Source organism: Polyodon spathula, unplaced genomic scaffold, assembly GCF_017654505.1.
Source record: "Polyodon spathula isolate WHYD16114869_AA unplaced genomic scaffold, ASM1765450v1 scaffolds_586, whole genome shotgun sequence".
Lineage (NCBI taxonomy): Eukaryota > Metazoa > Chordata > Actinopteri > Acipenseriformes > Polyodontidae > Polyodon > Polyodon spathula.
In genome coordinates this window covers 1-17,136 of record NW_024472075.1, presented here as the reverse complement: position 1 = coordinate 17,136, position 17,136 = coordinate 1, and the positions used below count along the sequence as shown (strand labels likewise).

The window sequence follows — 17,136 nt, the reverse complement described above, 5'->3', positions numbered from 1 at the left end:
ATATTCTCGAGAACAGTCATTGTTAATAAAAAAAAAAAATCAACCAATCACGACAGCATCTCATCACAAGTGTCAGTCACATCAACCAATCAATACAGCATCTCATCACAAGGGGAGTCTCATCAACCAATCACGACAGCACCTCATCACAAGTGCAGTCTCATCAACCAATCACAACAGCATCTCAGCACACGCGCAGTCTCATCAACCAATCACAACAGCATCTCAGCACACGCGCAGTCTCATCAACCAATCACGACAGCATCTCATCACAAGTGTCAGTCACATCAACCAATCAATACAGCATCTCATCACAAGGGGAGTCTCATCAACCAATCACGACAGCACCTCATCACAAGTGCAGTCTCATCAACCAATCACAACAGCATCTCAGCACACGCGCAGTCTCATCAACCAATCACGACAGCATCTCATCACAAGTGTCAGTCACATCAACCAATCAATACAGCATCTCATCACAAGGGGAGTCTCATCAACCAATCACGACAGCACCTCATCACAAGTGCAGTCTCATCAACCAATCACAACAGCATCTCAGCACACGCGCAGTCTCATCAACCAATCACGACAGCATCTCATCACAAGTGTCAGTCACATCAACCAATCAATACAGCATCTCATCACAAGGGGAGTCTCATCAACCAATCACGACAGCACCTCATCACAAGTGCAGTCTCATCAACCAATCACAACAGCATCTCAGCACACGCGCAGTCTCATCAACCAATCACAACAGCATCTCAGCACACGCGCAGTCTCATCAACCAATCACGACAGCATCTCATCACAAGTGCAGTCTCATCAACCAATCACGATAGCATCTCATCACAAGCGCAGTCTCATCAACCAATATTTACACATTTTATACTGTACATTTACAGTTTTTTTACAATTGCTTTGACTCATTTTTCAATACATTGTTCCAATATGCATAACTCTTAACACAAGATGCTGAACTGCTAATTTTGGGTCAAAATCCCATGCAGAGTGCAAAATAAATTCTACTGTGTCAAATGAGATAAATACATCATGCAAAAGCAAACCATTGCACCAAAACATCAGATGCTGTGATCACTGAAGTTTAATCATTAAAGCTATGCTACCATAGCAACCCACAGAATAAAACATATTCTAAATAATATACAGTAAGCATTCAGTGATATTCTACACAATTGCATCAAATATCATGTAGATGTATATGATCAAAATCCTGTATACATTGCAAAATGAATGCAGTGGAGTCAGCCATGCGACAATAAAGACACCAAAAGCAAATAATGTGTCCAAAACATCGGAAACTTTGTTTGAACATTTTCTTTTTAATCTTTGAAACACAATAACATAAACGAGTCTTACATAACAATAACGAATACTGCTGTTGGAAAAAAAACAAAAACAAAACTATAGTAATAGAAAACTCAAAGCTTTAGTGATGAACTAATTATCAATTACGCTGCCTTGCATTCTCACAAAGAGAAAGCGATTTGCAATTATGACCCCCAGTTGTTAACAGGTGATCAAATAGTTAAAAACTCTTAAGTGTTATCATTTGACAGTGTATCATTATGTGTTAAGAGTTGTGCACATTGGGTCTCTGTATTGAAAAATGAGTCAAAAGCAATCGTAAAAAAATTTAATAACTGCATTTCAAAATTAAATATCACTTGATCAACTTTGAATGCTTCTTAACAACATCCTTTACCGGCGTATCACTATGAGTGTCGCTTCAACGTTTAACAAAGAAAACACTTAAACTAAAATGTACTCTGTCGCCAAAGCAGACCAGTGTCAGGCTGTGGAGGAACATGTGATCTGAGTGTGTAAAAAGTCACATGATAGTGGAACTATATAGTTTTTATGTCTTAAATTGGCTGTCCAGTATGTCAATCAGTCTGGGGCTGTGTAAAGTATTGCAAAATGATGCGGCATGGGCGGGTGTTTTTCTCCAAACAGATAAGCTGTGAGTGTGGCCAAAGATCTTCTATCTATAGACGGTCTTTGCTGTGGCGCTAAAGTGTTTGATTGCATATTCAGTCCGGGACCTGGACTTGATCTTTACATTTCGGGACTGTCCGTCCAATTAGGGACGGGTGGTCACTATAACTGGAACCAGTAGAAAATCTAAGGGATTATCATATCTACAGCCGGTGGGAAAAAAACTCAAAAAAGCTTTGTTTATTGTATTGGCCTTTTCATTGGTTATTATATTTCAATAAAATAAAAAACAACATTTTAGATTCAAGTGATACATTGAATTAAAAGTCAGTGGCCGAATGTTTTATTGAATCTATACTTGTGACAGATAACCTATTAAGGTCTGTGTGTGTGTTTTTTTTTTTAAAGAGTTTCCTGATTTAAGTGTGGCCGACGTCCCCAACGCTGCTGGGAGTTGTAGTTCTGAGTAGTTATTTCCCCAGTTGAATTCCGCAACGCTTGCCTTGTTGTTTAACTACAGGTCCCATAACCCCCCTCAAGGTCATGTTGAGTATGACGTGACAGAGTACAGTCATTTCGCTGGTGTAAGTTTTACACGCACTTAGTACTAATACGCGTGTAGTTGTATTGTGGATTTGTAAACACAGCCAGCGAAACCGACGAAGGGTTTGTTTATTTTGGCTGCATTGAACTTCAGTGAGAGCTATTTGAATCAGAATCTTTTGATCAGTAACTTAAACGGTAAGTAATTGCAACATCTAGACTTTTAATTTTTACATACGACTGAGCTCGACATCAAAAAGAAAACTTTGCTGTCTGCTGTCAGTTTTATGTAAGTAACACGTCACCACGCATCAGCTCGGGTCAGCGAGCTCAGTGAATGCATCGGTTGTGTTTTATTTTCTGAATCCTTTCTGACATGATTTTATTACACTTTAAACGAAGTGGTTGATCGTACTGGGGTCTCATAGTCATTAATGTGTCAGGCCTAAAAGTTCTTCTTAAGGGACGTTTTACTGCAGTTTATCGATGTGTGTGATGCATCAGACCCTGCAATATATGTCTTTACGAGAAGAATTAATACAGGTGGTTTCAAAACACCGATAAATTGCTAAAACAAGAAAGTCTCCACGTCCTTAACATTTCGAACTGCTCCATCATTGTTAGTAACGATTAAGGGGACCTTTCTCTGTTGGATTTTAACACGAAGTTTGATGTCAGCTAAGACTATTTCCCTGAAGAAATGTTAGGATTTGCTCCTTAGGCGGTGAGCAGTACATCAGCAGTATACAGTGTTAGGCACGGGTGTTGCACCGCCGCTCATTTTGAAATGGCTAACCCCCCCAATGTTGTCTAATCAACATGTTTTTTTTTTTAATTGTTCATTTTAAAGGTATGCCAGTAAATACATCAACGTGCGACGAGCATTTAGCTTTAGCTACTTCAAAAAAGATGCACGCATTAGTCTAAGCATTTGATGAGTCTAACTGAAAATATCAAAATGAAATATTTACAAAAAAGTGTGTGACTCTTTATGAACTTTGACTCAACTGCCGACCCATTGGTAGGTATGCATCCAGTAAATTATGCGACGTATCTTTCTGAACATCTATCTGCCATAGATAGATGTGTGTGTAACTGAAATTCTTACCCTTTTATATAAAATAAAAACCAAAAATAAAGGGTCTTGTTCATAAATGATGACACTTAATCCAAAGCCATTTTTGGCTTAACAAGTGTTTTTTATTTCTTGTACTGTTTGTTTTCAGCCTTAAAGTACCTACTTTGTGAAAGCAGAGCCGAAGTGTACTCTCACCATGGGCGTAGGGCAGTCTCTGGGGCTGCCCCCGGGTTCAGGACCCCATCAAGTGGGCTGCACTGACGTCATGGCAGACCACACCAGAGAGGTACAACAGCCAGGGCCGTCCTGGGACCCTCGGTGACACCCACCACCAACAGGGCACCTCTAGTGTCCAGTGTGCCTAAAACTGGTCTTCTCATCACTTTATTGACAAACAGATTATTGTTCCTTAGGGTTATCTCAATAATTTAAATGGGCTATAGCTAATAAAAACCATTTCATAATTGATACCTAATGTAAATTCTGAAGCTAAAGGAGTGTCTTGATGTTCTGAGTACAGCAGTCGTTATCAGACAGGTACATGCCACTACTTATCGAACCGTGTAAATTCAGCTTGGCAGCGAACAGGCTAAGTAAGTAAAACTACTGATTTTGAAACCGTGTTACAGGCACTGCACCTCCAGTCACGTCTAACGATGCTCTGTTTGGATTTCAGGGGAGTTTTTTCCGCCTGTACTACCCCTGCAAGCCAGAAGAGGGCGTGGAGGAGCAGCCCCTGTGGATCCCCAAGTCTGAGTATGTTGTGGGGCTGGCAGACTACATGAGCCTCAACAAGAGATGGTGTGTCCCCCTGCTGAACCTTGTATTCGGTGAGAGGGGGCGCTAGTCAAAGTGAGGGCTTGCTTACAGCTGTTGCATCAATTAAATAAATTGTACCTGTCATGCACTAACATCCACTATATAAGTCACGGCGCTGTTTTGAAAGAAACACGTAAACACATCTTATGTATCTTAACTTTGCATGCATTACTTTCAGGTAGTCTGTTAAACTTGCACCCTGTTTGTCCCTCGCAGGATCGTTCCGGGTGCCTGTCAGCTGGAACGCTCCTCTGATTCCCGGACGCAGATTCCCGCTCATCATCTTCTCCCACGGCCTGGGAGCTTTCCGGTAAGTGAAGGGAGGAGTCTGATTCCCTATTCAAATCCGTACCGCGAGGAAAATCCGACATCAAACCTGAATATGTACATTTGGTTTTGGAACTTTTACATCCTGGTCAAAAAAATCCTGCTTTGTCTTTATGTTGTTGTGCAGGTTTGCATGGGTGTGTAAGGCTCTGTTTACAGCATTTAGTTGTAAAAGACAGTGAAGAAATGCTGACTAAGAAGTAAACTGGCTTTTACTGTAAATTTACTGCAATGTCAAAGGTCTTAGCCTTACGCTTACAACATTTAACACTTGGCTAATGTTTCAATTATTAACACCTGCAGTCAAGGCTTCATTTGTGCCAGATCTCACCGGATCCCAGGTGTACTCTCTAAGTACATATCATCTACAATAAAAACACTTTCGTTCTGTGAGTTTAATGATGAAAGTGTCATGATATATTTTACGATTACTGGTATTTGTACAGCCCAACAGGGAAAAGCCAAAAAACTAGCATTTTTAATAACAGTGTCGTCGCTCCTGTTCGTCTGATTAATTGACCCGCCACTGGTATTGTTTAAACCTGAAGATCACGTTAAACAAGGCTAGGCAAAGGATGGCATACAGCCACCAACACCAGCAATAAGGCGCCAAACCCTGATCCGCGAGCAAATGAGAACTTGAAGCATGTACTGGAGCTGCTGTAAATCCAGATCGGTACATTAGGTCTAGAAAAAAAAAAAAAACCTCATTATACCATCCAGCACCTTTTTTTTTACAAGCTAACCCCTGACCAGAGTGTCGTACAGTAAACAAACAATCCTGATTTCTACTTTCAGAAATGCCTGCATTTGTTTGATGTCTGATTTGCAGAACAGAAACCATTCCATTGTGGGCTCTTTGGTAGCTTCCGGAGAGCTGTGAATGAAGGAGGGAGGGTTCTGATTGACTTGCAGTCTCAGTGAGTTGGTTCTCACACCTCCTCTTGTGTTGTAGAACTCTGTACTCTGCAGTGTGTCTGGCGATGGCTTCACACGGCTTCCTGGTGGCTGCAGTGGAGCACAGGTAAGAATTCAAACTTGGCACAGGTCTGAAATATCCCAGTGCTCACATCGAATGAGTTCTTAATCTTGTATAGTCACTATGTATCTTTTTTCCGTGTTCGATGCTGATAATTTTAGAATCTCACGCATTCATTCAAACCCTCGCCCTTAGCGTCTGCTAAGAAAGAAATAATAATAATAATTGACACTATCAGGCAATACAGAATGTTTCCTTGATAGCAGCATGTTTTGCACAGATGCATTCACAATCATAGTTTTGTGCTTATAATCTTTTTATTAACTCTTCACAGCTGTAGTGGCTATTTCACTGTCCTCATAACGTGGAATAACTACAGTGCTCCATGAACGCTCTTGGATCGCATATTCAGTATTAGCCAGATGTGTGTTTTTTTTTTTTTTTTTTTTTAAATAAACTTTAAGGGTTCAGTCTTACATGGAAAGTTTTTTTTTTTGTTAATTGACTTGTTTTAATGGTAATTGCCTTAATAATTGTTTGGTGTTGCTGTGTAATTGTAACGAAGGGATGGATGAAGGGGTAACTGGTTTGTGTGTCCCGGCTTTCAGAGACCAGTCAGCCTGTGCCACCTACCATTACCAGAAGGGACCCCCAGAGTCTCCCCACGGCACCCTGCACGAGGAGTGGGTTTATTACCGCAGACTGGAGCAGGGAGAGAAGGAATTCAAACTGCGGAACTGCCAGGTACTGCCCCCTAGTGGGAGCCTGTAATTTAACTAAAATAAACAAATAACAGTGCATTTTTAAAACAGAAAAATATCACAAAACAAAATATGCCGGCCATAATATTTTAATATTGTAGTGATGCTAGTTAATAACAGGAAACAACAAGGAAATGTACTTATTTACAAATAATTGCAAAGATGTGTCATAGCAAACATTTCCCCTTTGTTTGCTGCATAATTGGGAGTGGTCATATGACCTTCAAATAACAGAAACAGGGCTTCAGACAGACAAGAACAGAGGGGCTAAGAAAGTTGTTTTCTTTTCCTGGTTACATGGTTTATTAATAATGCAACAAAAAGTAAGAATATTGCTGTTTTTATGTATTTGAGATTAGTCTGTACAGTTATACGGATTAAGAAAGGGAAAAGGGTGATTTGAACCGATGCTTATGAAAAGTAAAGTGATTACCATAATAATAATAACCCAAGTTTACTTCTTACACAGACATGTGTCAAACGGAAAGAGACTGTATCTCTAACAGGTACAGTAACCCTGTCACAGACCCTAGTGTGTTTATCCTTCAGCACAGTGGATCCCAGTGGGTCAGTCTGTTTCTCAGCACACAGCACAGCTGATCAACAAACACAATCTCCACTTGTAACCATATTCTATCTGACAGCCAAAATGTAAAATTGACAAGACCGATACGTTTTTGTGGGTTTTGAGACAACAGCGTGTTTAGAAAGCTCTTTGCTAAAAGTCTACAAAAGCTGAATGCATTATAATAAGTTCTATGTAACATTTTCTTTTTTTTTAAAAGAATCTATTCCAGCATATTAATTAGCAAATTTGATCAGAAATGAGCTTGTGTCTAGCGCTCTCACGATTCATATAATTTGGTTAATTCACCTTCAGTTCAGACAGTAATTGTGCAAGTAGTGTATTTTACTGCTTATGTGCCTTCATTCTCAGTATTCACAGTTTTGGGATGTGTCGTGATAGTAAAGAGGCAGCGCTGTGCTGCAGTATGGTGACCTGTGCGTGCACCGTCATTCGTCATGGTTGTTTCATCATGTTTTTTCTTCAGTTTGGCAGGTAGTTAGTTGCTGTCTCAGAAGAGACACAGGGCAAACAATGGTAGTGTTTTAATAGAATTACGCTATCTGTTGTAAATCAGTTAATAGGACTTTGGTTCTGAAAAGAATATGCGGTGTGGGCTTTTGAAATTGAACGATTTACTGTGGCGCTCACGAGCGCGGGCTCAGAGGCATCTTGTTACGCACTCAAGAGCTTGGATTAATGATTCTCCACATCGTAATCCTGTACTAGATAGTTAGATAGTTCAGTGATTCTGAAAGTAGGAGTGCTGAAACTGTGCATTTGGTAAAGCTCCAGTGCAACGCGTTCATCTCGTTCCACTGTTTCCACTTGTGAAATTTGACATTAGCCAGGCTTCCTCTGATCAGGTCACGTTGTGATTGCCTGGATTAGTCGTCTCTAGCCATGGTAATCATTGCTGACAGTTGCAGTTATAATGACAGCATGCTGACATCAGCAATGACAAAGACAGTGTTTCTCAATATACTGACACTGCTGTATAGTTTGTTTTATTGTTCTTGTTGGCATGAAGTTTTAAATACACATTTAAATCTCAATTTTGAAACTGTATGGAAAGTCATTGTTTGATCTATTCGGTGCGAAGGCGCTGCTTGGTTCTAGTTGCCAGATTCACCACAGGCACATGTACCCCAGGCTATATAAGCAAAGTGCCTGCTTTGGTTTGAGAGGCAGTGCAATCTAGTAAATCAGGTTGCTTTTGTATTGCTGACAAAACGCACTACTTGTACAGCCCACCGGCACTAGATGGCGCTGGCTCATACAACTATTTGTACACAGCTGATCTGTCTTGTGTTATATGGTATGTCGACAATGAAAGTCTTTAGCCCTGTAAGGACTGGGGTCATGTTAACACGGTCATACTGAAGTGGACTTCTTGGACTGCGATCATGTAAACATGATAAAAACAACATTTTGTCTTGATGACTTGCAGGGCCGCCATACTTGGCAGTACAGTCTTGAAACGCATATGAATGGATAGGGGAGGGGTTGACATTCACTTCGTGATAGTTTTTTTTGTGTGTGACATCACTGAGAGGGACAATTAGTGTCTAAAGGGTGGACACAGTTTACACAGCCAAGCGGAGACAAAAGCAGAAACAAATCACAGGAACTTGTTTAGAGCAAATAGAAAAAGGGGAATATTTGATATTATGTTAGAACATTTATTCTGTCTCGTGTTTTAATATATCATTTTACAGCATTTATAAATTTAAAGAAACAAGTGGAATGAATAACTATTATTTTATTTATAAATATTTATTTTGAGAAAATAAATCAAGCCTAGTGTCCTATATTGTTTATAACTATCCTGAGAATAAACGTGTATCATATCATGGCAATCACACAGGTAAAACAATGTCTTGTAATCTGCCCAAACGTCAGTATTTTCAGGAAGTATTGTAAGGTCCCTTGGGTTATAGAATAACACATTTTTATACATGTATCTCGAAGCAGAATATATAATAAAAAAATATTGTCTTAAATACTTTATAATGTTCCCCAGAGTGTTCTGAAAAAAAGGACAACGTTTCCAAGATGCTCCTGTAAAAAACTGATTTTTAGTGAATTTTTATAGTAAGAGTCAACGACAGCCAAAAAACACCTGGACCAGGGGGCACATCCCACTGAAAAACGCTTGGTCCTGAAAGGGTTAATGGACTTTAAAACAGTATTTGAGTTCTTGCAATAAGAAGCAGTCAGAATGCTTGGAAATAATATAAAAAGAGGACAGTGAAATACAAATATGAAAGTCATTTGAAGGATGTGACCTATGAAAGTGTCCCGGCTCGGCATCGTTAGGATCAGAATAGCATGCTGGGACTGGAGTGAGACTGTGGAATGATTCAGTGATTCAGTGCAGGCTGCACAGATCCACTCCTCTGGATCCACTCCTCCAGGTTTTATAGGTATCATTAAATAACTAAGTGATTCAGACCTGGCAGGAGGTCAAGATGGTTCAGAGAAATGGTTTAGAGTACAGGTGGAACAAAGACCCGATGGTTCTGGACCTTGAGCCCTGGGATTATGTGCCCCCTGATACAGTGGCTACTCTGCCAGCAGTGCTTGCTGTCATCAGCAGCCCATTCAGGGATGAATCTGGGCAGCCTGTGACCTGATGTGTTAGAACTCCCCATTGCTTCTGTAGCTTTGATTTGTTGTGCATAAGAAATCAAACCACTGTGATTAAAAATCTTCAAACATTTACAACATAGACCAGTTAGTGATTGCATAATTTAATTGATGACTTTAATTGGTCACACATGCAATTCATTTAAAGTAGTGAGAGAAAAGGAACACATGGCCACACATGGTAAAATGCATGAGTCTGTTTAAAAGTTGTTTAAGATGCCTGATTAAAGCACAAAGTGGTCTGACATTTTCACACAGGAGTGCCAGAAGTTTCTATGATTACTGAGCGGAAATTGAAATTCTCACACCTTGAGGTTTTCATGCGTGTTTGGATATGAAGGATATAAATGACAAATGTTGAAGTGTTCTACTGCATGTGCACATGGCTGTACCTGCTCAAGTAAAGGACTGCCTGATTGATTGATTGGCAGGTTCACCAGCGAGTGGAGGAGTGTGTGCGGGCCCTGGACCTCCTGAGTGACATTAACAGTGGGAAGAGCATCCCTGATACCCTGCAGTGTCGCTTCGACATGGCCAGCCTCAAGGTATAGGGCAGGGGCTTGTTTCTATACAGGGCGTTCCAATCACCTTGCTCTCTGTTAAATTGGGCGGCCACACCCACTTCACAACCTGTATTAAAGTGATCTTTACTTAAAGACACCTGAAAGAAATTGAGATGCATCCAATATTAACAATGATGCCTGACTGATGAGATACGCTGTGCTGTTAAGAATATATATAGAGAGAGAGTCTGAGCAGCAATCACTGCTTTAGAAACACTAGGCTGTATATTGCACTTTTCTTGATTAGGTGGTATAGCGAATTGCCATTTATTTAAGTTAAATAGTCAAGGTTTAGTGATATTATTAAGATGATGATATTACAGTTTTAAAGTGATATGTAATTACATGAACCTACAACCTAAAATAATGTGGGTGCCAGTTTTCAACGGTCTCCAATCCATTGTAGTGACTGAAAGATGGAAAATGCTGCCAACATAGCATAAGAAACTGGGCACTGGTCTCCTTTAACAGCCTGCCTGGTCGACAGTGAATGCAGACAAGCCAAGTGACCTGCTTTTCTTGGGTCAGACCCGCGATAGTCACTGTACAAGATCACTGTGTGGGTACTGTAAAAAACTGAAGTTAGTCACTATCAGCATGATTGTATGTACACTCCATTCATTATTGGTTCTTAATTAAAGGGTCAAATTAAATCATTTTAAATTAACCAATGTTGTGTTTTTCTTTCTTATATTGATTTGAAATGTAATTCATAGGTTAGGTATGCCCCGCCCCCCCCCGCCCCGCCCGCCCCGCCCCGCCCTTTCCTGCTGATGGAAGTTGGGATCAGTGGATCAGTTGGTAGACACTGTTTCCCAACACATCCTCAATAACGGTCATTCCTGCTGAAGTGCACCAAACCCTGGGGAGGCGTTTCCTCTCTTTGTGGTTGATGGTTGCTCTGTCAGCAGCATGTGACTGAGATCACAGTGGCAGGGCAGGAGCTGTGAAACTCGTGACCCTCTCATGGTGGCAGAGTCAGAAGGGAGGAAAATGCTGATTTTGATCACTTTTTTTGTGGGTATGACCAGCCCTTATGAATGTTTCCCATCATAGAAAGCTTAGGAAAGTGTAATAAAGCATGGTAAAGCCAGAGGGGGATAATAAATCATGGTAAGCTATGGTAAATGCATAATATAACCATGGAAAAAATACTGCTGAATTACTGTGCAAGTTTACAGCAGTACGGTTAGACAGATACCATTATTATCATTTTTAACCTCGTTTCCAATTAAAAAGTAACGCCAGGACCTCGGTGATTGTTTAGAGGGTGAGTCCCCATGTTGGTCCCCTCCAGCTGGAGCTGTCCTGTTAGGTTTTGTTGGGTGAGTTCTTTGCTCTCCTGTGTGTTTGATGGCTTGTCTGTGTGTGTGTGTGCGCCTCTCTCAGGACTGCATGGATCTGCAGCAGGTGGGGGTGATGGGACACTCGTTCGGGGGAGCCACCTCTCTGGTAGCCCTTGTCAAGGATACCCGGTTCAGGTGAGTCTCCAGCTCCTCCCTTAATGCTGTAGTGCAGACTGTCTCTGCTCACAGCCTCCCATGACCTAGGCTAACCAGTGAATACGTTGAATACTCAGAGAATGTGCCATTCACTTTGGGTCTCCGAGTTTCGTCCCTGTTGTGCAGGTGTCTGACCCCTCTCTCCCTGCTCCCTGTCTGCTCTGTGCAGGTGTGCAGGTGTCTGACCCCTCTCTTTCCCTGCTCCCTGTCTGCTCTGTGCAGGTGTGCAGGTGTCTGATCCCTCTCTCCCTGCTCCCTGTCTGCTCTGTGCAGGTGTGCAGGTGTCTGATCCCTCTCTCCCTGCTCCCTGTCTGCTTTGTGCAGGTGTCTGACCCCTCTCTCCTGTTCCCTGTCTGCTCTGTGCAGGTGTCTGATCCCTCTCTCCCTGCTCCCTGTCTGCTCTGTGCAGGTGTGCGGGTGCCTGACCCCTCTCTCCCTGCTCCCTGTCTGCTTTGCGCAGGTGTGCCGTCGCTCTGGATGCCTGGATGTTCCCCATCGAGAATGAGCTGTACCCCCAGGTGAGGCGGCCAGTCTTCTTCATCAACACCGAGAGCTTCCAGACCACAGACAGCGTGGGCAAGATGAGCCGCCTGCTGGCAGCCTGCAGCCCCAGCCGGATCATCACAGTGCTGTAGGCTTCTCTAAGTTCACCTAGAATGTCCGAGCTACAGAGCAATTTCTTTAACGCATTTCAATGCCAAAACTCTCTAAAATTCGAGCTTTTCGTCTACAACCAGCAATAGGAAAATGAAGCCAAACAGTGAAAGGTCTGTACCCTGCAGACAGCATTCAGCAGCTGGGTGGGTTGAGGAGTCAGCGTGCCAGCTGTGGCCATATCCCTGGAGCAGAGAAAGAGTTTGAAACATGATCAGATGTTACCACTGTAATACCAGTGCAGAATACCTGGGCGGAATGTTTTAGATTTTCATTTTATCCCAATAAATGGGTTTCTGCACTGGTAACCTTGACTGGCATTCAGAAATACTAACAAACTTTGTACTAGTTTTCCGTTGAATCTTAAAAAGAATTCCACGAAACGTTTGTCATTGAATTGGTTTATTTTAGTATTTCTGATTAAGCATTACTGAATGTTTTAATAGTTCCGGGTGACCTTGCGTGGTACCGCATTCATCACATGAACATTGCCAGCTGCTTCTATTGCAGAGGACTGTACCAGTGGCAGACGCAGGCACAGCTTCCTGTTCCTCTTCATTATCACACGAGAGTTTTCAGTGACACAGACGCTGGCAGCTGGGTGGTTTATTACTTCATTGAAGTTAAAGTTGCTACCTGATAAGAATATTGTGACTCCAGTTCTGTAGAAATGTACATTAAAACATTTGCAGTTATAATATGCAGTTAGCATGGTTTGCCCTATTTAGAATATGCTTTACAATGCCTGTCTTTTCACTGTGCTTTATTACACTTTGATAGGCTTTTAGGGATTGCCACGTGCAGTACAAATTGAAAAACAGCATTATTTAAACAAAGGAAATAAATATATCCAGATTGCACGACTGAACCCAATGCCCCTACACAGCATAGTAAGAAGCAGATAGTTTTCCAGTAAAAGCCTGTAGAACCCAGTGTGAAAGCACATGGTTAGTTTGAGTGATGTTTGTGGCACAGTATTAGGATTGCTGAGTTCAGCATACTGCAGTGACAGTGTACTGAAAGCACAGCTAATGCAGGCATAGCTCATCAAAGAGTGAAGCTGCAGTAAAGCATTGTTAAAACCATGATGCAGCACAGCAAATATCGTACTGTACACCATGATGAACTAATGAATTACTGTGCAAATGCATCATGAAATACAAAATAGTAGAGTATATGAACATATAGTATATAAAGCTGCCCCTGACAATTGTTATAGTGACACTCTGCAAATATCATGGTTTATTTATCATTTAAATAGGGGTCCTTTGTTACAAAGTCCTAAATGAAAAAAAATTAAGTTTTGTCAGTTGACTTTCCTAAAAATATAAATGTCCTAGCGAACTGGGGTCTAACCTTTTGCCCTTTTCCCTGTCCCCTTCACCAGCGGGACGGTGCATAAGAACCACACTGACTTTGCATTCCTGACGGGGGCGCTGCTGAGCAGATTTATCGAGACCAGGGGCAGGCTAGAGGCCGAGAAGGCCCTGGAGATCACCACCAGGGCGGCGCTAGCGTTCCTGCACAGACACCTGGGTAAGGACTGCGATTGCGATCCAGATCACTTGTGTGAGATGGTCTCTACAGGCTGCTTGTGCTTTAAATTATACTTCTGTACGATAGTGTTACATTTTTACATGTCATCCAGAACTCTTAAACTTCATAAATTCAGTGACAAACATTTCAAAGTGTATCTAGAGAATTACTTTTCCAGTTTTGATGAAACTTGCTGAGGGCTTTCTTCAACACAAGTTATTGTTGTGTATGGAGGCAATCTATCTGTTCATCCATCCACACTTATATTTTTACACATACAGTCGTGCGCACATTTATTAGAACTCCCCATTGCTTCTGTACTTCTGATTTGTTTTGTGCGTATGAAATCAAAGCACTGGAAATGAAAATCCTGGAAAATTGTCAGGCAACAGGCACATTAGTAATTATCTGAATTAATTGATGAGTTTAATAGGTCACACGTGCAATTAATTAAAAAAATAGTAAGAGAAAAAGAACACATAGCCGCAAATTAAAATTACTTTTCAGAAGTTTAAGATGTCTAATTGCAGTATAAAGTGGTCTGACATTTTCACACAGGAGTGCCTATTGTTTCTATATCACCGTTTACTGACTGAAAAGTGAAATTCTCACACCCAGAGGTCTTCATGCTGGCAGGTATATAAAGGATATCAATGATACGTCTTGAGGTTCGAATACATTTTCACACTACTGTATCTGGAGACAGTTGTGATTGGTTAAGACATCCTTTAGCACAAGTTAGTGAGAGTATTAGAATGCTGGGCTATATGACGGCAGCTGTCTGTCTGTCAGACTTTCATTTTCCCATACGCATACAGAGGATTTAGGTCATGGCTTTTTACAGTCTCCTGTTGCTGATGGCTCTAGTGTTGAACTGGTGTGGTGGTTTATGAATATTGCTTGTCCCTTGTGTCTCAGTACTTGTTGGAGGGTGCTAGATGGCACAGTGGGTTAATGCATACACATGTCCCGTTTATGTTCACCCCACATGTCACTAACACGCATCATACTCTTGTATGGTTGAAAACATGATGATTTATGTAACTCACTTGGCTTGGCAGCCCTTAAAATGTCACGTTATATCAGAGCAGCATGGCGGAGACAGGATCACAGTTAAGAGGTGAAGCACCGCCTGGGCTACTGGAAATGAATTGCACATGGAAACTGTGCCTCAGCCACGGAGCTAAAAACAGACTGAGTGGAGCTGCCTGAGTGCAAATGCACAAACGAGAAGGACGTAGATACGGATATCAGTACATTCACTATTAGAGTAATCTTATCAGGGGGTGTGAGGTAGGCTAGGAGGTGTCTGAGATAAGGGTGGAAGAATGTGCAGAATTGTTTATTTTGCATGAAGCTTGTAAAAGTTTACCGCGTTATACCACAGTAAAAGCTCAGGCAAGAGTGGTATAAAGCATGCACAAAATAAATGCTTAGCGAAAGCATGGCAAGCTGCAAAATCACCATGCGTTTACATGCATTGCTCTGCAAAAACAAATACAAACAGTTCAATCTTATTACAGGGTAGGTACCTTCACAAATAGTTTTTTACAGTTATTCTCAGCATAATGGTGTTAGGCTGGTGTGTATTGGCGTTCTGTTGGTCTTTAGGGGAGTTTTGTGAAGCCATGCTTCACTGTAAGCGGCCTGCCTGGAATCACAGGGTATGTAAAGTGTTTGTCTTGTTTTTGTTTAAACCTCTTCATTGGTCTCCGTGCCTTTTTGTTTGTTGCAGTCTTTTGTTGGTTGTTCTCTACTTGTTGACACACAACAGTGCACCAGCAGGGCTACCTCCCTGCTACAAGTAGTAAAAAAAAATAAAAATAAAAGGGCCAGCAACCAGGATTCTACAGCCTTGGATAATACCAGTGGCATTCTGATACAGAAATACTAAAAGAAACTTCAGTTCAATGACAGACGTTTCAGGTAGGTCTTTCCCAGTACTGTTTTGTAACCGAACTGTGACTCTGTTCACTCTTCTCCCCTTTTCAGATCTGGAAGCCGACTTTGACCGGTGGGATGCCCTGGTTGAAGGCAAAGGGGATGATGATGTCATTCCTAATGCCCCTTCCTGCCTGAGCAGCCTATGAGGGATTGTGATTCTTGTGATTCCCCGTTCCCATTGGTCGCACTTGAAAGGACAGTCCCCAGCCTGTCTGCATCACAGGCAGCCCTTGTTTCTGTGTGGCGAGTCAGCGCCCTCCCTCCACCTCATGAAGACACACAGAATTTGCAGTGAAAGGATGCCACAGTCTTGAGATCAGTCCTGCTCAGATTTACAATGGAACACAGTTCTTTGGTGAATGTTTGCCACATCATCTGGCTTTCCATGCAAAGAAAGAAAGACGGTATTTAGTGTAGCTTCAGGGACACAAGCTTCCTCCCCGTTGAACTGTGTGAGTCTGTGGCACCTGATAGGACATGAGTGGCTGACTAAGAGTTAAACCCACAGACCCGCGACAGTCATTGTACAACCTGCAGAATAAAACTGATCTGTAAGATCACTGTGTGGGTGATGTGTGCACCCTTCATACGTCGACAGGGTCATAATTCAAGTTGCAAATTATATCATTTTAAATGAACCAGTGTGGTGGTTGTTGTGTTCTTTTATTGATTCGAAATGTAATTTTAGTCATTTAGGTCAGGTTAATCATTGTCCAAAATATTCAAAAGGAAGGGGAAACCCCTTTTCTGGTCTAAACTAGTAATCTTTGCCCAGCCCGTGCCATCAGCATGTTCCTGTAACTGTTAGATTTGAAATGATCTCTTCAGTGGATCCTGGCATTCTGTGAAGACAATATCTTCTGCTCTTAACAGTCTGTACAGGTGCGGTTTGTTTAACTTTTTTAACATACATACCAGTACTGTTATTTCGTAGAAAGTGGCCCACTCCTCTTGCAATGGACACAGTGGTTTCTATTTGCATTGACTGGAGAAGAATATGCGCACCCTTGGAATTGGCACACAGGCACGGACAAGTAAACTAATTTCCAAAGCAGCCCATAAGCTTCAGCAAAAGCAGGTTTTATGATAACAGATTTTTTTTTTCTTTCTAAAGTTATACTGCAAAAACCTGCAAATCAACAAAAAAAGGCTCCTCATATATTGCATGGGATTTTATTTTGTTTAAGTTACATTATGGATTGTATGCCGTCTGAGTACAAGCACAGATACAGTAGCTCTACTAAGGTTAGACTTGCATAC

The 17,136-nt window shown here is 41.6% G+C and overlaps 1 protein-coding gene across 3 annotated transcripts; it reads left to right on the top strand.

Annotated features, from left to right (window-relative positions):
• The first annotated feature begins 2,519 nt into the window (after positions 1–2,519).
• LOC121308214 (platelet-activating factor acetylhydrolase 2, cytoplasmic-like) lies at positions 2,520–16,514 on the top strand. 3 transcript variants are annotated; one of them, XM_041240487.1, is made up of 11 exons: positions 2,520–2,697; positions 3,726–3,863; positions 4,254–4,407; positions 4,613–4,706; positions 5,679–5,747; positions 6,311–6,446; positions 10,109–10,222; positions 11,630–11,721; positions 12,203–12,373; positions 13,784–13,932; positions 15,925–16,514. In XM_041240487.1, the coding sequence occupies exons 2-11, from the start codon at positions 3,774–3,776 to the stop codon at positions 16,020–16,022; spliced, it is 1,167 nt and encodes a 388-aa protein (XP_041096421.1). In that variant the 5' UTR covers positions 2,520–2,697; positions 3,726–3,773; the 3' UTR covers positions 16,023–16,514. The 3 variants fall into 3 exon arrangements, with proteins under 3 accessions (XP_041096421.1, XP_041096423.1, XP_041096422.1); XM_041240488.1 differs by lacking the exon at positions 2,520–2,697 and adding an exon at positions 2,704–2,788; XM_041240489.1 differs by lacking the exon at positions 12,203–12,373.
• Positions 16,515–17,136: the final 622 nt, after the last annotated feature.

Excerpts from the sequence above, each read along its gene's own strand:
- LOC121308214 (XM_041240487.1), top strand. The coding sequence starts at position 3,774 with ATGGGCGTAGGGCAGTCTCTGGGGCTGCCCCCGGGTTCAGGACCCCAT. Across the intron at positions 5,748-6,310 it reads GTGGCTGCAGTGGAGCACAG|AGACCAGTCAGCCTGTGCCA; the intron begins GTAAGAATTCAA and ends CCCGGCTTTCAG. Across the intron at positions 12,374-13,783 it reads AGCCGGATCATCACAGTGCT|CGGGACGGTGCATAAGAACC; the intron begins GTAGGCTTCTCT and ends CCCCTTCACCAG.